Here is a 21,829-nt window from a genome sequence, read left to right as displayed (position 1 = left end):
TGAGTGTCTAGTGGGACCTCAGTGAGTGGTGGGTGACTTCCTGCCTTCTCTAGGGTGCCAGGGGATGCCTTTTCACTGTGTTGTGTATGCTGTTGGTGATGAAGGTCACTTCTGAAATGGGAAAATAATATACTCCAGCACAGGATTGTTTGTCTCCAGTTTGGCTGTGCCAACACCTTCCTGGCATCTGTAGCTATTCAGTGATGAGTTGTCCCAGGTCCCAGCGGCCTCAGGTCACACAAGAAGGCATATTCCCGGGGAAACATGAAGAATGAGGGCCTTGCTTGCATTTAGTGTGTGCCATGGCAAAGTCGTGAGGCAGTAGTTTATAGGAGATAACAGCTAACTCTGCCCAGTTCTGAGGTTTGATGAGCATGTCCTAGGACAGATGGCTGTGGGCCTGTGTGTTCCTGAGTGAGCCAGGCCTAGGCCAGGAGTAAGGATCCTCAGGTGCAGCGGGTTCCTGACATGGGTCTGAGTTGAGGACTTCCTTCAGGGCTGGGCTGGGCTGGCTGGGCTGTGACTGTGGCCCCTTCCTGTCCTCTCCAGGTTTGTGTCAGACCGGGTGACCTGGGACATAGATGGTCAGTTCCTGCTGGGCCCGGCCTTCCTGGTCAGCCCTGTGCTGGAGCCTGTGAGTAGGGGGCCTCTGGTGGGCAGAAGGTCCTGGCTGTGAGGCTGGAGAACAGTGTGGGGAGAAGAGGCCTGGTGCCGGGTCCTGACACCTGCTTCTTGTCCTGCCTCTGTCTCTTCCTGTTCTCCTGAGCCTGTCACTCAGGGACTCTGGGCCTCAGCTCCTACAGCTCTCAAATTAGCACAGTTCTGGTTTCAAGGACATCTAGAATTAAACTCCTCAGATCTTTGTGAAAATGTAGTCATTTTTGTATCTCCTCAATGAGTAGTGCATAGTCAGGTTGGGCGGGCGTGGAAATTACTCATTATTTTATTCCATGATTAGTGAAACAAATCATGTCAGTGGGGTGCCTTGCAGGAACTGTGCAATCTTACTTCTCTCTGGCCCGCCAGGAAGCCTTGAACTTTTTTCTTTTCCTCTGTTAGTGTTTTGGCTTGTGTACCCTCACAACATCTTACCGTACTACTTGCAGCTGGCATTTGATCCAACATAGAACACCAGCTGTAATGCTTGCTTCCCGTCTCAGTGTTGTTCCTGGCTTCCCCACTCAGCGTCACTTCCCGTTGAAGTGCACCTGGGAGGCACAAGGAAACTTGGTCTCCTGCTACCCTTCTGTGATTCTCAGAAGGAAGCCCAGGTTCCTGGCTTTGGCCTTGTCAAGTCCTTCTGTTCCCAGCATTTGGGGAGTGAGGCATCAGATTGGGGATTTCTCTCTCTCTCTCTCTCTGTCTCCTCACTCTGTTCTCCTCTGCCTTTCAAATTAAGAAAACTTTTTAATTTATTGTATTATACCTCCATCTTTTTTTCTGTTCAGACTAATCTCAGTTGTTTGTCTCTTTGAAGTGGGTATCCAGTAGATCTGTGTGCTAATGGTGCTGTTTTTCCCTCTTGGTGTCTTGGAGAGGAAAGAAGGCTTTATGGGAACCGTTTGTCTATGGGAGACAAATCTCCCCGTTTGTGAGGTTCCCCCCACTGCTGAGCTCTAGAACAATGTGGCCGTGGGTGCAGGGCCACCACTCTGGTTTTAACCCCTATGCTGTGTGAACTGGGTTCTCTGTCCTTGGCGGCCATATCCTAGCACCCATGCTCTGTGCTTAATTCCAGAACGCCAGAGAAGTCACTGCGTATTTCCCGGGAGCCCTCTGGTATGACTACTACACGGTAAGTTTTTGTGAATATTCGTACAACTTGTGTTTAATTAAAATTAAGATTTTATTTTTGAGATCAACTAATATGTATAATACATGTGTGCCTTTAATTACTCTTTAAGGGTCTTTGGTCCCTGTCCTTCTGAGGAAGAGACCTTTCTTTCCTTGTTGTCAACAATAACTAATCCTTACCTTTAAGTAGCAGTAACTAATTGTGAGAATTTGCCTGCCGTAAGACAGTTGTCAGTATCTGCAACGTTTATTGTTGTCCTACTGGAGAAAGGTGTGGGAGGAGACAAAAGCGACTCCTGGTGAGAGAGAAGGCCAGCATTCCACTGTGGAGGGTGTATCAGATTCTGTGAGGTGAATGAAGGGTTGTTCTACCTCCTCCAGCACTGCTCCGTGGTACAGAAACAGCCTGTGGGCTAGTGCCGCGGCTCACTAGGCTAATCCTCCGCCTGAGGTGCCGGCACACCGGGTTCTAGTCCCGGTCAGGGCACCGGATTCTGTCCCGGTTGCCCCTTTTCCAGTCCAGCTCTCTACTGATGCCCGGGAAGGCAGTGGAGGATGGCCCAGGTCCTTGGGCCCTGCACCATATGGGAGACCAGGAGGAAGCACCTGGCTCCTGGCTTTGGATCAGTGCGGTGTGCTGGCTGCGGCGGCCATTGGGGAGTGAACCAACAGAAAAGGAAGACCTTTCTCTCTGTCTCTCTCACTGTCCACTCCGCCTGTAAAAAAAAAAAAAAACAGCTTGTGGAGTGAGGGTCTCTGGGACCCATTCCAAGGCTTTTGTAGTGTGAGCTGTGCAATCCAAAATGGCAGCAGATTCTCCCAGGATGTCCCAGCAAGAATGAGTGAATGTGAGAAACGTGGTACAGGGCTGTGCTGAGGGGCGATGAACAATGTGTTCAGATGGTGTGGTGAGACAGTCATCTCGATTTTCCTCTGCCCACAGGGTGCGGATGTTAATGCAAAGGCCCAGTGGAAGGTCCTGCCCGCCCCTCTTGACCACATCAACCTTCACGTCCGGGGCGGCTACATCCTGCCCTGGCAGGAGCCTGCGCTGAACACCAACCAGAGGTGAGCGTGGACGGGGGTCCCCTCTGCACAGCAGTTAGTGCACCGCTCTGTAATGAAGCCCAGCGGTGTGGAGGCATGGACGCCTACTGGTGAGGGTTGAGATATTCCTGTTTTCTGTGAAATTATTGAAGAAGAAGGTGCACCTGGTGACTTTGCTTTTGTTCCTAAGGAAAGGTAGATCCATATGCTGATAGTAGCTTAACCCCTCTGAGTTATGTTTGAATCAGGTCTTTACGAAGCTTTCTTTTTATTATAGTCAAGAGATGTGTAAATAAAAATAGTTCTATAGAATCTCGTACTTCCCATTTTTCTTTTTCAAATTAACCTTTTTATTATTAACACAAAGAGCATATTTCGTGTGTTTCATAGAATCTCGTACTTCCCATTTTTCTTTTTTCAAATTAATCTTTTTATTATTGACACAAAGAGCATATTTCGTGTGTTTCATAGATGCAATTCTGTGGCAGAACATAATGACGCTTCCCGCCTTCACTCCCTCCCTCTCTCCTTTCTACTTCCTTCTTTTCTTTTTTTTTTTCTCCTAATTTTTGCAACAATGTATTTTAGGTGGGAACATTCCAAGGTAATTTGAAAAAAATCCTTTGAGGTTTAGTCTCTGTTTGTTCATAAATGTGTTTCCCACAGTCGGCAGAACGCTCTTGGTCTCATCATCGCCCTGGATGAGAACAAAGAAGCGAAAGGTGAACTCTTCTGGGATGACGGAGACACCAGAGGTGAGCATGTGATGATAATGTCAGGAGCAGTGGTAGATGAACCACAGGTGGAAGGGAACCATGTTCTATCTGCTAGAACTGTCCCCATTTCCACCCAAATACACACTCACTCTCATTAATCAGCAGAGAACTGCGAATCACAAACCACAGGGAGGAGTTACCTAAGACCTGTTGGGCTGGCCCTTCGGAAAAAGGCAAGAGATAACGAGTGTTAGTGAGGGTGTAGAGAGAAGGAAAGACTTGTGTGCCATTGATGGGAAGGTACATTGGGCCAGCCATTGTGGGAAACAGAATGGAAGTTTCTAAAGGAATTACAAATAGGTCTGCCATCCAGTTCAGCAATCCTTCTTCTGGGCATATGTCCAAAGAAATGAAACCAGTATCTTGAAGATGTATCTGCATCTCCATGTTCCTTGTAGCACTTTTTATAATAACCAGGGTATTAACATCGACTGATGAATGAATATTATTCAGCCGTAAAAAGACAGAAGTGTTGCTATTCGTGAAGCACAAACAGGCAGGGAGAAATCTGCCTCTGTGACGGAGAGGCCAGTCTGACTTGTCATTTTCTCACTTTCAGATACTGTGGCCAGTAACGTCTATCTTTTATGTGAGTTTTCTGTCACCCAAGTGAGTAACCAGTTTCTATGAATCTTAGGCATGGGCTTCTGTCTGTTTATTAGCACATGGGGTCATGTTTGCATATTCCTGTATTTGAAACCTCATATGAACTTACGACTTTTATTGAATAACATTTCCAGCTTTGCTTGTCTTCTCCAAATTGAACCAGGCATGCCATCATAGAAGGCAGTGATCTGAGTAGAGATAAATCAAAGCATCCAGTGTTTCCAATGACAGTTGTAAAAAATATACGTGTATCATAGATATTTCTTAAATCAGGGGATTATTAAAATAATATCTACTTCTTAAGCACACATTATTAGAGATAGCTTGGAGATGCCCAGAGAAGTAGAAAGTATAGAATACTTGTGTGACTGCAGCATCTATATATGATTCCTTTGTACTTAACTGTCCTTGATTTTTTTTTTTTTTTGTAGAACCGCTTGGATGTGACGATCTCACAGTCAGGCTACAAGGACCCCAACAATTTAGCTTTTAAAGAGATTAAAATCTTTGGGACACAGGAACCTAGCAATGTAACAGTGAAACACAATGGTGTCCTGAGCCAGATGTCTCCTATGGTCACTTATGATTATAGCCTGAAGGTAAATACCCATCTCGTTGACATAATTAATCAAGAATGGGTGTAGCTTCCTGGCATGGTAACCTGAGTTCCTGAAGGACCAGAGCAGATGCTGAGACCTGTGTGGGGTCTCAGTTTGGGAAGGAGAAAAGGGATGAGGAGGTGGCAGAGCTGGCATGAAGGGAGAGCTGCTGAGAGATGGGCACAGGTGCAGTGGTCTTTCCACACCACCTCCCCATTTGTCACTCAATGCTCTGCCCTCTACAGCTTGGCATTCAAACGAATAGAATCCTGGGACACAAAGGAGCAGGGTTAGCAGGGTGGGGAGCAGGATTAGAGGGGAAGTGAATCTGAAAGCTGTTGTGGGGTGAAGGAAGAAGTCCCATGAATTAAATCTCTGAAGTTTTTTCCAACAAAACTTTGAGTTTTGAGATATGTGACTTTCACCCTGAAACATACATTTTAGAGAAATACTTTAAAGAATTTGATAATCCTCTCTAATGGATAGGTATTTTGTTAGGTAATAAAAATAAAATATTTTATTGGTTGTAATGAGCCTTGACATCTTGAACAACTTGTAATCAGTTATCATTTATGAGGAATCTTTTCCCAAGATAATCCATCCCACAAGTACTCCATGTCCCCAATGAGAAGCATGGGCTGCATGTGTTGTGAGAGACATTTCAAATCTGGGGAAAATTACTCAATTTTCTACCACAGTGGCAGACTGATGGTGTTTGATGCTTTGTCCAGATGGCACATATTAAGTACACATCCACTATGAGCTTTGAATTCCCATGGCTTTGCGTGGATGAGTGTGTGGTGAAGTACAATCCACTTAAAGGATACAGAAAATAAAATGCACTCAATAAAAATATGTCAAATAAATCAATTGTTATGAGATCAAAGAACACTTTTTGAAATTTGCTAGTGAGGAAACAATTTATACACGTGAAACTATTTTGAAAGAGGCAGGCAACTCAATGTATAGGAAGCAGTAACTTAGGCTAAATTGGCTATTCAACATTTAATAGAAGTGAAAGCAAAACTGCAGAGTGGGGCTCGGGCGATGGTGTATATGACAGGGTTATCAGATACAGAAGACGGGGAACCCCCCTGGAACATACTGATTTGGGACTTCTGTCTTTTATAAGAGATGTGCGAGGTAGAGAGACGGACATTGGTTCAGGTCTCAAAGATAGCAAGGCTGAAGTGTTTGTTTTCTCTTGGGATTAGAAGCAACGCTTGGTTTTAGTCAATATGCCCCTCTTTTAGCAGAAATAGAGGGGGAGAGGGGAGAGAGACAGTGTCCTTAAAGCAGGAGGAAGACACTTTGCAAGCAGCTCTTGGTGTACTTGAGCTTATGTCTTAAAGGTGACAGCAACGTTGCATCGATTGGACTTGTGTATTCTAACTCTTGATTGGAACTTGTGTATTCTAAGCTGAAATGGTGAACAAGAAGGAACATTTTATATGGAACAGGCAACTAGCAGTGCGTTCAACAAATGGACAAATTTCCATAGAAAAGAGATATCAGAATAACAGCATCCAAGGACTGAGAACAGCATGACATTATTACTCTATGAGTTTGTGTAGCTGGCATAGGTAGGATTAACACTGGGAAGGAGATAAGTTTGAATAGGATTTCTGTAGTTGGGTTTTGTTGGGTCTTAGGTGTTCAAACGAGCTCATGCAAGACCTATTCTCAAACAGTCTCATATTGATTCCTGAATCATGGCTGTGCCATTATGCAATCCTTGTCTAGGGCTCTCAGAGAGTTAAATTAATGGGACAGTGAGGTGAATGACGATTGATACTGGGAGACTGGGATAAGGATGATTATCTCTATAATGTGACATGCAGACATGAGAGAACTTCCTTTATATAAAGTGCTATTTATAGACTTGATCAAATAAGAAAGGTGAAAAATAATATTAAAATGGGAGTAAGTGTTTGAAATATTGAGTGGAATTCCCTGAGGAAGATATGGAATCTATGGGCTTAGAGAAATGAAGTGGCTGTGATGTTGGAAATAAAAGCAACTATAATGATGTTGCCCATTCCTTAATTTTATTGTTGATAAAAATGAGACCCAAAGGATGGAAATAGTTTGTCACAGACAAATGAGAAGGAGCATCCAAGCCGTGTGGTCTTCATTGCTGTTTTCTGTCCCCCACTCCAGACTGCTGGGGAGCCCTGGTCTGGGGAGGAGGGAGTAGGACACTCAGCTCAGCATGGGACCTGCCACAGAGTCTTTCTGACTACATCAAGGGGAAAGAGGATTCAGGGAGGGAATACAAGGGGTGCACATAGCAGATTCAGCCGACCCTAACTCTTCCCACAACGTAATGTGCCAGGTTCTGAGAGTCGGAGAACTTGTGCCCCTTGAATCTCCCTCTGCCAAGCCTGCAGCATCACATCAGCTGCAGTCGTGTGTTCCTAGGAGGTGGAGAATCTGGTTTCTATTTCATTTTTTAGTGAGACATGAGTCTGTGGATGAATGTCCTTGCACCTTTCGCATTCCCACAGGTTGCTGTTATCACAGAAATTGAGCTTGTCCTGGGAGAAGCGTACACGGTGGAGTGGACCTTGACGATGAGGGATGAGGAAAAGATCGACTGCTATCCTGATGAGCAGGGAGTTTCTGCAGACAGCTGCATTGCCCGTGGCTGTGTCTGGGAGGTAACCAGGCGGGTGGTGCTATCACGCCTTAAAACCTCTCTGCTTGCTCCGCACCTACAAGAGGATAGTCCCAGCACATATGTGTCTGCTTAATCTTTAGCACGAGTTTCCCTAAATACCTGCTTTGGTTGTGGAGAGTGGTGGCGGTTGGAAACAGGAGTGGGACACATTTTATAGATAGATTTATCTATCTATTTATATGTCTATATCTATCTCTATCGATATCTATATCTATATATAAAGTAAATATATATTAAGTACATTAAATAAACACTATATATTGTTTATATATTATATATGTTGTTATATATAAACTATATATGTCGCTTCCCCTCTTCGTGGAGGAACGACACAGGACCCTGCGCTGTTCTTTTGTCTCCTCGGCCCTCCCCGGGTTTGCTGCTGGTTCTTCCGTGGAAGGGCGGTTCCCCCTGCCACTTTCCCCACTTCCGCGGGGGAGCGGCACACCGCCGGCCGGCTCTCTCGGGGGCTGCACAGGTGTTCCTTCAGATAGATGTTCCTCTTAGATGTTCCTGGTGCATGTTGTCTCTCTCCTCCTTTATAGTCCTCTTCCACCAATCCCAACTCTGCTACCCACACGCCGAGTACGCTGCTCTCCTCCAATCAGGAGCAGGTCCCACAGTCTATTGGTTGAACTGGAGGCAGCTGTGTAGAAGCTGTTTCCTCCTCTCCCAGCGCCATATTGTGGGAGAGCAGATGCATAGAATAAGTCTTAATTCCAGTAACAGTCTAGTCTGAGTTGCTCCCCACTATATATATATATATTGTTCTTGAAGGTCAGGGATTTAACTTTTGACATCACCCACTGATGTGATAGTGAATGAGTGATGGACTCGCCCTCTTGTCCTATACACTGCATCCCCCACTCTTTCTTGGTATTTTCTGTTTCTAAGGCCACAAGCTCACCCATCATATTCCTTGTTTTTCAGGAATCCACTTCTCCTGGGGTCCCTTTCTGCTACTTCGTCAATGATCTATACTCGGTCAGCAATGTTCAGTATCACTCAGATGGAGCCACTGCTGACATCTCCCTAAAGTCCTCTGTTGAATCCAACGCCTTCCCTTCCACACCCGTGAACCCCCTGCGCCTGCAAGTGACCTACCACAAGAATGAAATGCTGCAGTTTAAGGTAAGCCCGGCGTCTGCATCAGACACGGGAAAGCCCTTTTCAGTTGCATTACTTTTTGCCATTCCAGGTTACAGGATCCTTAAATGAGTTTTTTTTTAACTTTTATTTAATGAATATAAATTTCCAAAGTATGGCTTATGGATTACAATGGCTTCCCCCCCATAACGTCCCTCCCACCCGCAACCCTCCCCTTTCCCATTCCCTCTCCCCTTCCATTCACATGAGGATTCATTTTCAATTCTCTTTATATACAGAAGATCAGTTTAGCATACATTAAGTAAAGATTTCAACAGTTTGCTCCCACACAGACACATAAAGTGAAAAATAATAGATGATTTTTTAAATGATGATGAAATCAGATCAGACCTATTGTCATGTTTAATCCCAGTGAGAGTCAAGTTGGGACAGAATTGAAACACCAGAAATCAACCCAAACATCTACAGCCAGCTTATATTTGATCAAGGATCTAAAACCAGTTCCTGGAGCAAGGACAGTCTGTTCAATAAATGGTGCTGGGAAAACTGGATTTCCACGTGCAGAAGCATGAAGCAAGACCCCTACCTTACACCTTACACAAAAATCCACTCAACGTGGATTAAAGACTTAAATCTACGACCTGAGTTTGCTTTTCTAAGTTGATCACATGCTAGTGGACTAGATCTCATCCTGATCCTAAGAACAATGCAGAGGCATTGATTTGTCCTGATCTTCATTTTGAAAAGGTTACTATCGGAAAAATGGTGGGGTGAGCAAGATTGGATGTGGAGAGACAAATTGTGAGAGTCTCTGCAGGCCAAGTGATGAGTGAGTCTGGGAGTAGGTTCAGGTAGGGGTGTGAGGAGCCATGGGCTTATTTTGGAATGAGAAATTGAAATTAGGTGCTGGTGAGGACAGAGAATCATGGCAAATGGTGACCTTGTTTCTAACCTGCATCTGCCTGTGAATAGCAGTGCTGGTTCTGAAATCAGGAATCTTGAAAAGGCTTGTGCTTGGCCAGTGCCGAGGCTCACTTGGCTAATCCTTGCCTGTGGCGCCGGCACACCGGGTTCTAGTCCCGGTTGGGGTGCCGGATTCTGTCCCGGTTGCTTCTCTTCCAATCCAGCTCTCTGCTGTGGCCCGGGAGTGCAGTGGAGGATGGCCCAGGTGCTTGGGCCCTGCACCCGCATGGGAGACCAGGAGGAGGCACCTGGCTCCTGGCTTCGGATTGGTGCAGCACACTGGCCATAGTGGCCATTTGGGGGTGAACCAACGGAAGGAAGACCTTCTATCTCTCTCTCTCTCTCTCACTGTCTAACTTTGCCTGTCAAAAAAAAAAAAAAAAAAAAAAGGCTTGTGCCTGGTCAATATACAATCATTGGTTCAGGCTTTATCCTGAATTTGAGGAACCTGTGAAACGTTCAGCCACAGACAGTTCTTTTTTTCCTTCCGTGATTTATCTACATCTAGGGATTCAGCAGTGCTTGGGTGTTGTTAGATTTATCTATGGAACTGTGAGTGTCTCGGGCACAGGAATTTGTCCTTTTGCATTGTGCTTCTCAAATCCAGCAGGGCCTGTGAGTGTGTAAGCACTCAGATGTTTGTTGAGAGTAAATGCATGAGGCGCCTCGTGGTGTTGTGTGAAAGGTTCTCCAAATCCAAGTCCACGTGGACTCTTCTCTGCAGGCATGATGCTGTTTGGTGTTTGTATCTTCACTGTAGCTCTTCCATGTAGCAGGAACGTTATGGGTTTGAAAGAATCAACTTTTCTGGGTTTTTAGCCTTTACTCTTCTTTTTCTGCCTCTTGACCATGAAGTAGCCCTCTCCAGTGTATTATCATTTTCTGAGTTTCTTTAGCATTTTGTACCTTTGTTACATTGTGTGTATGATTTCTTTTAAAATTTATTTGAAATTGGAATGATGGAGAAAGAGAGATTTGCCACTTGCTGGTTCACTACTCAAATGAACAAGGCAGCCAGGACTGGGACGGCTGAGGCTAGGAGCCCATGATTCCTCCCAGGTGCTGCATATGGGTGGCAGGAGCCCATTCACGTGGGTCATCGTTTGCTGCCTTCCCAGTGCCCTGGCAGAAACCTGGATTGGAAGCAGAGTGACTAGGAGTGGAAGTGGCACTCGGACTGTGATGGCGGTTTAGCAAACGACAGCTTGATCTCATCTGTGCTTGGTTAAAGGGTACAAAGGTTTTAAGACTCAGTCTGTATTTCCTATGAAAATCGCTCATCTCTCAGAAACTGTCGGGCACTTCCTTTCCATGGCCTCACAGCCCTTTGACGGAGCTGCACTAGCACACATCGTCCAGAAACTGCGGCTGCTGCTCGCTCACTTCCCATTAGCAGGTGGATTTCTTAAAGTCATAGCCCCGACTTATTCAGATCACATCCATTGTGCCATATAGCATCAAGTAGAGATAATCATGAACCATATTTTCTTACCACTTTCAGCAGGGACATTCATAATTATTTTAATAAAAAGTTGTGGGTTTGGGGAGATTTTTCAATTCTGAGAAGTGTTCAGGTATTCACTTGTAAGCAATACACAAAATAGAACATAGTATATTCAGAAATATCACACTGACTTCAGAATTATCTTTCCAGTTGGTACCAAAGTCCAAATGAGTGTATGACTGTAATAGGGGCCTTAAAAATTATGTGACAGACTCAGGTCAAAATGTTAAACCTGACTTTATTCTTTGGTATGATAATGAAATCCTAGCCACCATGAACTAAAAGAAGACAAAAATATACAGCATATAGGCTGTTTGTCAAACACATTAAGGTTCCTCTAAGGGTACTGATTTAAATGAAACTATCAGTGCTTAAGGTCCTTATTATAGTTTATATATGGAATTCTACATCTGTATGGTGTAGAATCAAGGTTTTGATACATTTACTCATGATGTATTGATGAAGTCAGGATATTTCAGTTATCCATCATCTCAGAATCCATCATTTCTCTGTAATGACAACATTAAAATGCTTTATTTTATCCCTTTTTAATTACAAAATATTATTCTATTAAGTGTAATCACCCTGTGTGTGATGGAACACCAAACCTTATTCCCCACCTGCACCCTTGTCTAACACCTGTTCCCTCTGGCCTAGATCTATGACCCCAACAACAGTCGGTATGAGGTCCCAGTCCCTCTGAACTTACCCGGGGTTCCAGCCAGCAGCCCTGAGAGTCAGCTCTACGAGGTCTCCATTGGGGAGAACCCATTCGGGGTGGTGATTCGCCGCAAGAGCACAGGCGCTGTCATGTAAGTGCTGTCCTGGGAAAGCCAGCTGCTCGAGGCCCCGAGGGAGGTCCGTGTCTGCTCCCAACCCCTGTCTGTGTTGCAGCTGGGACTCTCAGCTGCTCGGCTTCCTGTTCAACGACCTGTTCATCCGCATCTCCACCCGCCTGCCCTCCGCGTACCTGTACGGCTTTGGGGAGACGGAGCACACGGCCTTCAGGAGAGACCTGAACTGGCACACGTGGGGCATGTTCTCCCGAGACCAGCCCCCGGGGGTAAGGACGGAGCACTGGGTTCTGTGTCTGCCCCTCTGCCAGCGCTGGGTGTGCACGCGCTGTGCTGTGCCCTGCCAGACTCCACCTGCTGGGTCCCCCCTTCTGCTTCTCCACCAGGGGTGTAGTTCCCAGGCTCTCTGGTCACCTGTGTTTAATCAGTCACAAGGAAGACTGACCCCATGGGAATTTGCTGGGTTTCTTTCTCAACTACAACGTCTCTTAACTTGTGCCGCCTCTCTGTCCTGGTTCTTAGTACAAGATGAATTCCTATGGTGTGCACCCCTACTACATGGGCCTGGAGGAGGATGGCAGTGCCCACGGAGTGCTCCTGCTGAACAGCAATGCCATGGGTAAGCCTGTGCTAGTTACTCTCATTACTTTTGTGCACCGTTATTGCTAGAGTAACTTTAGAATATATTTCATTCAACTACTCTTGTGTTCAAAAATGTCATCTTGTAGGCATGATGTATCTTCTTTCTGTTTATATTTTCTGTTTCTTCCAGCCCACTAGCAAGTAGTAATATCTCACCTAACCCTTATTTTGATAAATATCCACATAAAAAATGACAGAAAATGAGCTTCAAATATTGTGGAAGTCAGGAAAGGAGAGCCAATTATAAGTCAATTACAGTGATTTCTGGATATGAGGGTTTGCAAAAATATCTGTGGCAATCTAGAAAGGGAACCTCCGGTGTTTGAGAAAAGATAGTTATATAAAAACTGAGGTGAGTGCCTCCTGCTTCAGTTCTGTGTGGGTGTAGCTCCAAGTTCTGCAGCAGGGAGGAGAGCACAGGGAGATGGAGAAGGTGTGGGTTTCTGGGACGATTGCTCACCTTGAAGGATTCCAGCATGGTCGGCATTTCCTGTGTTGCAGATGTCACGTTCCAGCCCACGCCCGCCCTGACGTACCGGACCACAGGGGGAGTTCTGGACTTCTATGTGTTCTTGGGGCCCACTCCAGAGCTTGTCACTCAGCAGTACACCGAGGTAGGAGGGAGTCAGCTGGCTGCCAAGTGTCAAGTTTGGCGCATTCTGTGTGCCAAACCCATGTTCATAGGAGCAACTCTCAGGTGGATACCTGGAATTGTTAGTCCTTTTTAGAAAAAGGTAGAGTATAGGTTAAGAAGAAATAAATATAAGAATGCTTAAATTCATAGCTTCTATAGGCACTGGAGAGAAACAGGTGTGGTAGTGTTACTATTAATGATGGCAGTCATGATGGTGATGATTATAGAGCGATGGATGGTGGGAGTGTTGTTTTGGTGGTGGTGATGGTTGGGGAGAGATGGTGGTGGTAGTGGTGATGGTGGTGGTAGTGGTGGTGGATTGATGGCAGTGATGCTGGAGGATGGTAGTGGTGGTGGTGGAGGTGGTGACGTTGTTGTTGGTATGGTCTTTGGTGTGGATTAAAAGTTAAGTGAAAGTGGTAGAGGTGATGGCAGTGGTGGTACTGGTGGAAGTGATAGTGTTGATTATGTTGTCATCGTCAGGGTGATAGTGACGGTTGTGACTGTTGTGGCACAACACACACCCCTATGTAATGCTTATTGTATTTCACTTCTCCGCTACTTACTGCATGCCAAAGCACATTTCATTATGAGGGTCCTTCAGTGGGTTCATGGAAAATGGCGTTAAAAGGTAAGTTCATTTTGGTGTAAAAAATTGATATCCATGCATGCTTTATTGTATGCATTTCCTATGGACTTTTTGAAGACTGTTCATTTGCATATATTTCAAAATATTTTTGCCCCAATGTAAGTTGTTTATCTTATAATTCCATTTCCATTTACTTATCAAGTAGCTGCATATCAGTTTACTAAGTTTACAGAAAAACACCATGAGCTGATACTATTTTATGCCCAAGTATACACGTAAGAAATTAATGAGCAAAGTGGTCACTTAAATTTCACTCAAGTTTGTAGTCAGCAGGACCTGGAGCCTGAATGTTAAACCAAAATGGTTGCATCTGGAGTCTGAGAAGTGAGGTAGACCACTTCTAGACATCAGAGAAAAATCAGATTTCCCATAATTCTCAGAGAAGGAACTCAAGGTTAGCGGGGATTTCTCTCCATGGTATCTCAAGGGCTCTGAATCACCTCCGTTTCTCTCTGGATTTGAATGTGTTAATTGTTGAGCTAGGAACACTGAAAAATATTCTATCACTTCATACAGAACTTTAATCCAGTTTCTGCTTCTTGAGGACTAATACTTGGTGTCTACTTCCCAGGTGATTGGCCGTCCTGTGATGGTGCCTTACTGGTCCCTGGGCTTCCAGCTGTGTCGCTATGGCTATGAGAATGACACGGAGATTGCCAACCTGTATGATGACATGGTGGCGGCCCAGATCCCCTATGTAAGTTCTCAGTGCTGGGGCCTGGTTCTGGACCTCACACTCACCCAGGGGTCTCTGTATCTGGACCCTCTGTGAGAGTTTTACAAAGTTGTAGAAAGATACAAAATGCTTTCTTACGCAATGTCACACTGTTCCTTACCTCAGCACAGTAATACAAATGGAAGTTCATGTCTCCTTACAAAGATGGAGCTCAAACATTCACAGTGGTTTGCAAAAGGAGGAGATCGGGCTGGCTCCATCACTCTTTCTGCTACATTGTGCTTCTTTCCATTTCTTTTATATGACATCAAAACATCTAGTCAAAAAATCCTTGATTCCATAAAAATGAAAGGTTTACTAAAACAAGAGTAGGGAACCTTTTTTCTTTCTCTTCCTTTTTTCAAAAGATGTATTTATTTATTTATGTATTTATTTGAAAGTCAAAATTACAGAGAGGGAGAGGCAGAGAGGTGGAGAGGCAAAGAGAGAGAGAGAGAGAGAGAGAGAGAGAGAGGTTTTCCATCTGCTGGTTCACTCCCCAAATGACTGCAACAGTTAGGGCTGGGCCAGGCCAAAGCCAGGAGCCAGGAGATTCTTCCAGGACTCCCACATGGGTGCAGGGGCTCAAGATCTTGAAACATTATTCGCTACTTTCCCAGGCCCATTACTAAGGGAGTTGGATTGTGGGCGACCTAGAAGAGGTTCCTGGCTCCTGGCCTTGAATCAGCCCAACTTTGGCTATTGTGATCATTTGGGGAGTGAACCAGCAGATGGAAGATCTTTCTCTGTCTCTCTCTCTCTCTCTCTCTCTCTCTGTAACTCTGCCTTTCAAATAAATAATAATTAACCTGCTATAGATTTATTGAATTTGAGTCCCACCTGCAATTGCCTTGACAGTGCCAGAACAAATGACTGCAGGCTGTACACAGATATTAAGTGTTGCTTAACTGGAGAACATTAACTCAGACTTAGCCATGGCTCTGAAGACATTTGTGAAGATGCAAGAAGGTCCTTAGTTCTAACTCTCTACTCATACTACAGCCCAGTGCTGCATCAGCTTGGAACAAATCACTGGTTGAATGAAGGAATTATGTGTCTGGTTCCCAAAAGAAATGTAGTGGAAACACATTCTAACAGAAAATACTTCAGTGGACCTCTTACATATTAATATAATTTCATTTAACTTTTTGATTGTTTATAATTATTCCATTAATAAAGCAAACAGCTTGCTATATTTAATAAAAAATAAGATATCAGTGTTTGATTATTCTTTAGATTGAATGTTGCAAAGCCCTTATGGGTTTTTGTTTTGTAGTACATTTACAATCCATGTTGTCTGCTGAATGAACACACATTCTGTTGTGTGGCTGAACGTTTGAAAAATTAGATGAATTTCCCGAATCTATACTTAACCCATAACTGAGATGTGGAAGCATATAAAGGAAGCTGTCTGTAACTCAGGGCGCCGTGGCAGAGGGCTGCTAGTGGAGCCTGGGCTTGGACCGCAGCAGCATCGGTGGCCCTGTGTCTCTCCCCAGGACGTGCAGTACTCAGACATCGACTACATGGAGCGGCAGCTGGACTTCACCCTCAGCCCCAAGTTTGCTGGGCTCCCAGCTCTGATCCAGCGCCTGCGTGGCGATGGGATGCGGGTCATCCTCATCCTGGTTGGTGCTCACGTGATGTCATGTGGGGAGGCTGATGGGCTGTGGGGGAGAAGGCCCTGTGCTGTCCTTCCTTCTGTGGAGTGAGCAGGAAATGGAAGCCCCACTAGGAAATGCATTTCCCTGGAGTCCAGAAACTACCACCCAGGGGACCCTAAGGCCTTCTCTCTGCAGGAGTTCTCCTTTTTCATGTCCTTGCCATTGCCAGCTTTGGTTTTCGCAGCTGACTTGTGGTTTGATTTCAGGACCCAGCGATCTCTGGCAATGAGACGCAGCCTTACCCTGCCTTCACTCGGGGTGTGGAGGACGACGTCTTCATCAAATACCCAAATGGCGGCGGCATTGTCTGGGGAAAGGTATGAGCTGGGCAGTGATCTGCCAGTGCCCAGCCCGGGGTGGGTCATGCTATGTTTGTGCCTGTGGTTTTTTAGCCCTTTTAATTTGGACCTTGAGGGCAAAAGTTCTCACTTTTTTCAATCACTGTTAATACAGTTGAGGGCTTCTCATGCCTCATGGGGATCTACTTTATCTAGAGAAATCCTACATGATAATTAAAGTAGTATTTCCATTAGGTCCATGGCTTAAAGTTTCTTAGGAAATACTATGCAAGGAAACTGGACAGATGTGTTGATGTTGAACCTTTTTCTCTGCACAGGTCTGGCCTGACTACCCTGGTGTTGTTGTGAACAGCTCTCTGGACTGGGACAGTCAAGTGGAGGTAAGAGACCCCCTGTGGGTGTCGAGTGAAAGCAGGATTGCTAGGAAGTGGCAGCCATAACTCAGGGTACTGGACGTGCCCACACAATGGACGTGACCATAGCCAGGGAAAACGTTTATGGGACATGTCCTGGGAGTCAGTGTGTGTGGTATTCTACTCCCAACTTGGGCTCAGTTGTTAGCATTCGTGGGATATAGAACTCAGAGAGCTTACTTTAGTTGTCCATAGTTGTGGGTGACAGAGAAGGGACTTCAAGTCCAATTTTCAAATCCTGAAGACTCAGGGAATTTCTACAGGATGAAAACTCCAAGAAGTACATTTTTTTCTGTTTTAGTCCCTTGTTGTTGTCTTGGCTAATCCTTTGAAACAGCCTCTAACTTTTGTCTTTCGTGGTTGGGTCTTTTTTCTCTACATCTTTTTTCATCATCAGGCTTCTCCATCTTCACTCCTAAGTCTCCTGTGCCTCCCATTCTTCTTTGGGGCTCTCAACTTTCCCTTCACTTCTCAGTTTCCAACTTTAAGTTAAAATTACTTTCTTCTGGGTGCAGGTTCTTGCTTGAGATGGACCCAGGTTCACATTCTCTGCACCAGAATTTGTTCCCTGCTTCAGTAAGCACCTGCTGCTTGAATGAGTCTGTGGTTTCTTGCTGGTTGAGGAAATGTGCAGCCTCACTCTTGGTAGCGATGTGTGCCCAGTGGGCTGGTGCAGCTTCCTTGTGTTGTCGTTAATTGCTCTGATGATGGTATGCGTGGACACCCTTCTGCAGAGCAAGGGCCTTGCCTGGCCTCATCTAACTTTTCTTCAACATCAAATTTCCTTCCTGGGTAGGAAGGCAGCAGGGCGTATTTAGCCAATGCAGCCTCCCTAACAGAGCTGGGAAGGTGGGGGAAGATCTTGTCCAGAGTTGGAGAAACACAGAAGCTGGCCTCTGTGTCTGCAATGTGGCATAAATTGCCATGCCTAGAAGTTCCATTAGGATCAAGGATGAATCAGATAAATCGTTGTTTTGGTGAGCACAGCACAGAAGCTGTGAATTAAGGGATCAGCCACTTAAAATCGGGGAAAATGACCCATTTGGGAAGCTCTTTCCATGTAATAGAGGGTTGAAGCTGGTACACACGCATATGCCAGTCATCTGGAGCAGGACTGGCAGGAGGCAGGCCAGATTTCATGGATTATCTAGACGAATTTCTTTTCAGGGCAATTGGTAAGTCAGAGAGGGAAGGCAGATATTAAGAGAAATAGCATAGTTTGAGGACCTAGAGTTCAAGACTGGGATAGCTTCGATGGAGTAACAAGACTGAATGATACTGTGGTCCAGTGATGCCGTCACCTGGTGTTAAGCTCAGATCCCCTGAGTCCCAGAACCAGGAGGCAGCAACTGTACTCCCGATGTAAATGAGAAAGTCACACAGGGACCAGGCTGATGGCTGTTGGACTGTGTATCTATTCTCTGGCAGTAGATATAACAGGGAAAAAACAAGATCAAGTAGGGCAGGTTGCCAAGGCAGTGTTGTGTGTTGGGCCAGTAACACCTGAGATGAAGGGGCCAGTGTGTTAGAATTTGTGCTGACAGCGAGAGAGAAAAAAGCTAAGAGTGCAGTTTGCTCAAGCCTCGCATTCTTAATGTCACTGTTTTTCTAGTGAGTCAAGAACGTCACTTAGGCTCTGATGAGACTTTCATCTGTGGTATTAGACTTTGCATGAGATCTCAGATAGTGCCTGTCTACTGCCCAATATATGTGTTTGGGACAAATGGACTGTATTTAATTCTTACAGCAATACAGAGCTTATGCGGCCTTCCCAGACTTTTTCCGTAATTCAACTGTCAGCTGGTGGAAGAGGGAAATACAAGAAATGTACACCAACCCACAGAACCCAGAGAAGAGCTTGAAGTTCGACGGCTTATGGATTGTAAGTGTGTGTGTGTGTGTGTGTGTGTGGGTACACATGTGCATCAATGCATGTTTGTCTAACTCTGTGTAGTTAGACAGGAGTATCCCTGAGCTTTAGTCAAAAGGACTATAATCTCCCCCACACAGATACTGAACGCATTAGAGTGTCCCCCACACAGATACTGGACACGTTAGAGTGTCCCCCACACAGATACTGAACGCATTAGAGTGTCCCCCACACAGATACTGAACATGTTAGAGTGTCCCCCACACAGATACTGGACGCGTTAGAGTGTCCCCCACACAGATACTGGACGCGTTAGAGTGTCCCCCACACAGATACTGAACACGTTAGAGTGTCCCCCACACAGATACTGAACATGTTAGAGTGTCCCCCACACAGATACTGGACGCGTTAGAGTGTCCCCCACACAGATACTGAACACGTTAGAGTGTCCCCCACACAGATACTGAACGCATTAGAGTGTCCCCCACACAGATAGTGAACGCGTTAGAGTGTCCCCCACACAGATACTGGACACATTAGAGTGCACTTCCACACAGATACTGAATGCATTAGAGTGTACTTCCACAGAGAACCCTCCCTAAACCTGACACCTGGTACCTCACCTGAGGTTCCTGCTGTGAACCCTCACAGGAGATTACAATAAATACCTTGGACTTTTGCAATCTCCAACTTTGATGGAGAATTTTTTATACCTCTAGCTAGTTATGCTGTAGGGGGCGATCAGTCTCCTTAGGCAATTATTCTTTGGATTTGTTGAGCCTTATTGGACTTGCATCTACAGGGAGAACTGGGTATTGGATGATTATTCCTAACAACCTGGTCTTGAATTGACAAGTTGTACCTGCCTTGAAAAGTAAGCGGTGTCTGTGTTGACATTTCTAGGACATGAATGAACCGGCAAGCTTTGTGAATGGGGCAGTTCCTGCAGGCTGCACGGATCCCATTCTGAACCATCCCCCCTACATGCCACGTAAGGACCCTTGTTCCCCTCACTAGCAGAGCCATAGCCATTGAGAGCCCAGTGGCCAGGGTCTTGTCTGTTGGTGCTATGGCACTTTAAGTGGTTTTCTTACTTGGGTGTGTGCAAGTCCCTCGGCCCCATAGGGTGAATTTCTCAGATTTGTTCAGAGAGGTGATACCTGTTGTAATGTCTCCAAAGGACCCTCAAGACTGGATTTCTTAATGACCTAGGCTCACGTTAATTCCTTCAAGAGGTGTGTTGCCCGAGAATAGTATTGTTCCCTTGTCATGGAGTAGATGGACTTTGTAGCTAACTTGTGTTCAGTGTCGGCCCCAGAGCTGTGTGACTTCCCACAGATTATGTGACATTTCTGAATTTTGGTTTTCTAAAACATAAAATGCTGCCGACACTGTCCTCCTCCTAGCATTATGGTAATGATTATGAGATCATTTGCATGTTGAAATCTAGATCGGAGCCTGTCAAGCTCTGCTGACAGCCGTGCATTCTTCCCCAAACTTCTTTGTTCAATGCACTTGATGTTCAGAACGCTGCAGGTACCCTTGAGTCTCAGAGCAGAGGTGCTCCCACACCTCTGTTGAAGACGAGATGGACTCGTGCTGAGGTCAAGTTATCTAGGACCCAGGATCCAGTCTCTTGGAGAGAAGCACAAGACACCCGGGATCAGAGCTGGCTTTAACATCCCCGCATCTTCTCCCCCAGACCTGGAGTCCAGGGGCACCGGCCTGAACAGCAAGACCCTGTGCATGGAGAGCGAGCAGATCCTGCCAGACGGCTCCCGTGTGCGGCACTACGACGTGCACAGCCTGTACGGGTGGTCCCAGACCAGACCCACCTACGAGTGAGTCACTGTCTCCCTTCTCCACTGGGTGCAGCCTTCAGGTCAGCCAGTGATGGATGAAGCTACTTGTAGCAATTCCCATTTACTAAGCAAGCACTCATTGAGCCAGAGTCAGGACCTGTGCTTATAATTTGGAAGACAGATTTAAAGTGTTATCTGACAAATGGGTATCCCATAGTCCTATTACGTAGCAATGTTATAACCATTGTAAGAGTTAGCACAATACATTACTCACATGTTTATGGTGACGCAAGTATAAACAGACCTACTGCACTGGCAGTCAAATAAAAGTCTGGCATACACAGTTATGCACACTGTAGAATACTTGATAGTTATAATGAACAAGTATGTCACTGGTTTATATATTCAGTCTAATAATTTTTATCATTAAGTTTGGGGAGACGCACATGGAGATTTAGTGATCGTATACATTGCAGCAGCTGCTGTAATAGTTTTATTTACAAGTGACCAAGGGAATACATAGGACTGGACAGCCCTCTCCTTTATTTCAAAAGTGAACCATCCTTTTGGAAATTTTACTTTTGGCTTTTTTTTTTTTTGTCAGATAGTCAATAGTTGCTCTAATGAATTATCACAAAACTATTTTTAAACAGATGTATTTATTTGAAAAGCAGAGTGACGGAGAGAGGGAAAGAGGCAGAGAAATAGAGAGCTCTTCATCTCTAGTTCATTACACAAGTGGCCCCAGTGGCCAGGCCTGGGTCAAGATGAAGCCGTGAGCCTGGAAGTCCATCTGGGCCTTTCACATATGAGGCAGGGGTCCAAGCACTTATTCTGCCTCTGCTTTCACAGTCACATCAGCAAGGAGCTAGATCAGAAGACTCGAGCTGGCACCCAATAAGGGATGCCAGTGAAGTGAGAGGTGTCTTAACCCACTCTGACACAATCTGGTAACACAAAGCCAATTCTCAGCTCAATGAATAATGCGCATTATCCTAAATAAAGTATTGTAAAGAAATTCACCTCTTCTCATTCCAAATATACAGGACCTAATACAGCGATGGTGAGACACTGTGTTCTGAGACGCATCACTAGGTGATTTCATCACCGTATGAACATCGTAGGGTGCACACAGGAACCTTGAGGCTCTATCAGTCACTCCACAGAATCTCTGGATGTACTCAGAGACGCAGCGAATGTGAGATACACAAGGCAGCCACTAGAGCAGCATACTGTTTTACCAGAGACATACTGTTTTACATTAGACTTAT

At 45.3% G+C, this 21,829-nt stretch overlaps 1 protein-coding gene across 1 annotated transcript in view; it reads left to right on the top strand.

The window, feature by feature from the left end:
* Positions 1 to 21,829, top strand: part of LOC100358478 (uncharacterized) — a 285,002-nt gene that overhangs the window by 28,933 nt on the left and 234,240 nt on the right. The window contains exons 23-41 of the mRNA XM_089328728.1: positions 550 to 634; positions 1,739 to 1,795; positions 2,738 to 2,862; positions 3,508 to 3,596; positions 4,177 to 4,226; positions 4,655 to 4,822; positions 7,330 to 7,482; positions 8,433 to 8,633; positions 11,734 to 11,888; positions 11,971 to 12,139; positions 12,393 to 12,489; positions 13,014 to 13,126; positions 14,367 to 14,492; positions 16,010 to 16,138; positions 16,381 to 16,491; positions 16,791 to 16,853; positions 18,634 to 18,768; positions 19,660 to 19,747; positions 20,459 to 20,597. Coding sequence (XP_089184854.1) covers positions 550 to 634; positions 1,739 to 1,795; positions 2,738 to 2,862; positions 3,508 to 3,596; positions 4,177 to 4,226; positions 4,655 to 4,822; positions 7,330 to 7,482; positions 8,433 to 8,633; positions 11,734 to 11,888; positions 11,971 to 12,139; positions 12,393 to 12,489; positions 13,014 to 13,126; positions 14,367 to 14,492; positions 16,010 to 16,138; positions 16,381 to 16,491; positions 16,791 to 16,853; positions 18,634 to 18,768; positions 19,660 to 19,747; positions 20,459 to 20,597 — 2,253 coding nt within the window. The remainder of the gene's footprint in view (positions 1 to 549; positions 635 to 1,738; positions 1,796 to 2,737; positions 2,863 to 3,507; positions 3,597 to 4,176; positions 4,227 to 4,654; positions 4,823 to 7,329; positions 7,483 to 8,432; positions 8,634 to 11,733; positions 11,889 to 11,970; positions 12,140 to 12,392; positions 12,490 to 13,013; positions 13,127 to 14,366; positions 14,493 to 16,009; positions 16,139 to 16,380; positions 16,492 to 16,790; positions 16,854 to 18,633; positions 18,769 to 19,659; positions 19,748 to 20,458; positions 20,598 to 21,829) is intronic.

Source organism: Oryctolagus cuniculus, chromosome 3 (genome assembly GCF_051225735.1).
Source record: "Oryctolagus cuniculus isolate XC-2025 breed Fujian yellow rabbit chromosome 3, ASM5122573v1, whole genome shotgun sequence".
Classification (NCBI taxonomy): domain Eukaryota; kingdom Metazoa; phylum Chordata; class Mammalia; order Lagomorpha; family Leporidae; genus Oryctolagus; species Oryctolagus cuniculus.
Note: the sequence above shows the minus strand (reverse complement) of the source record. Positions and strands in the feature narration are given on the sequence as shown.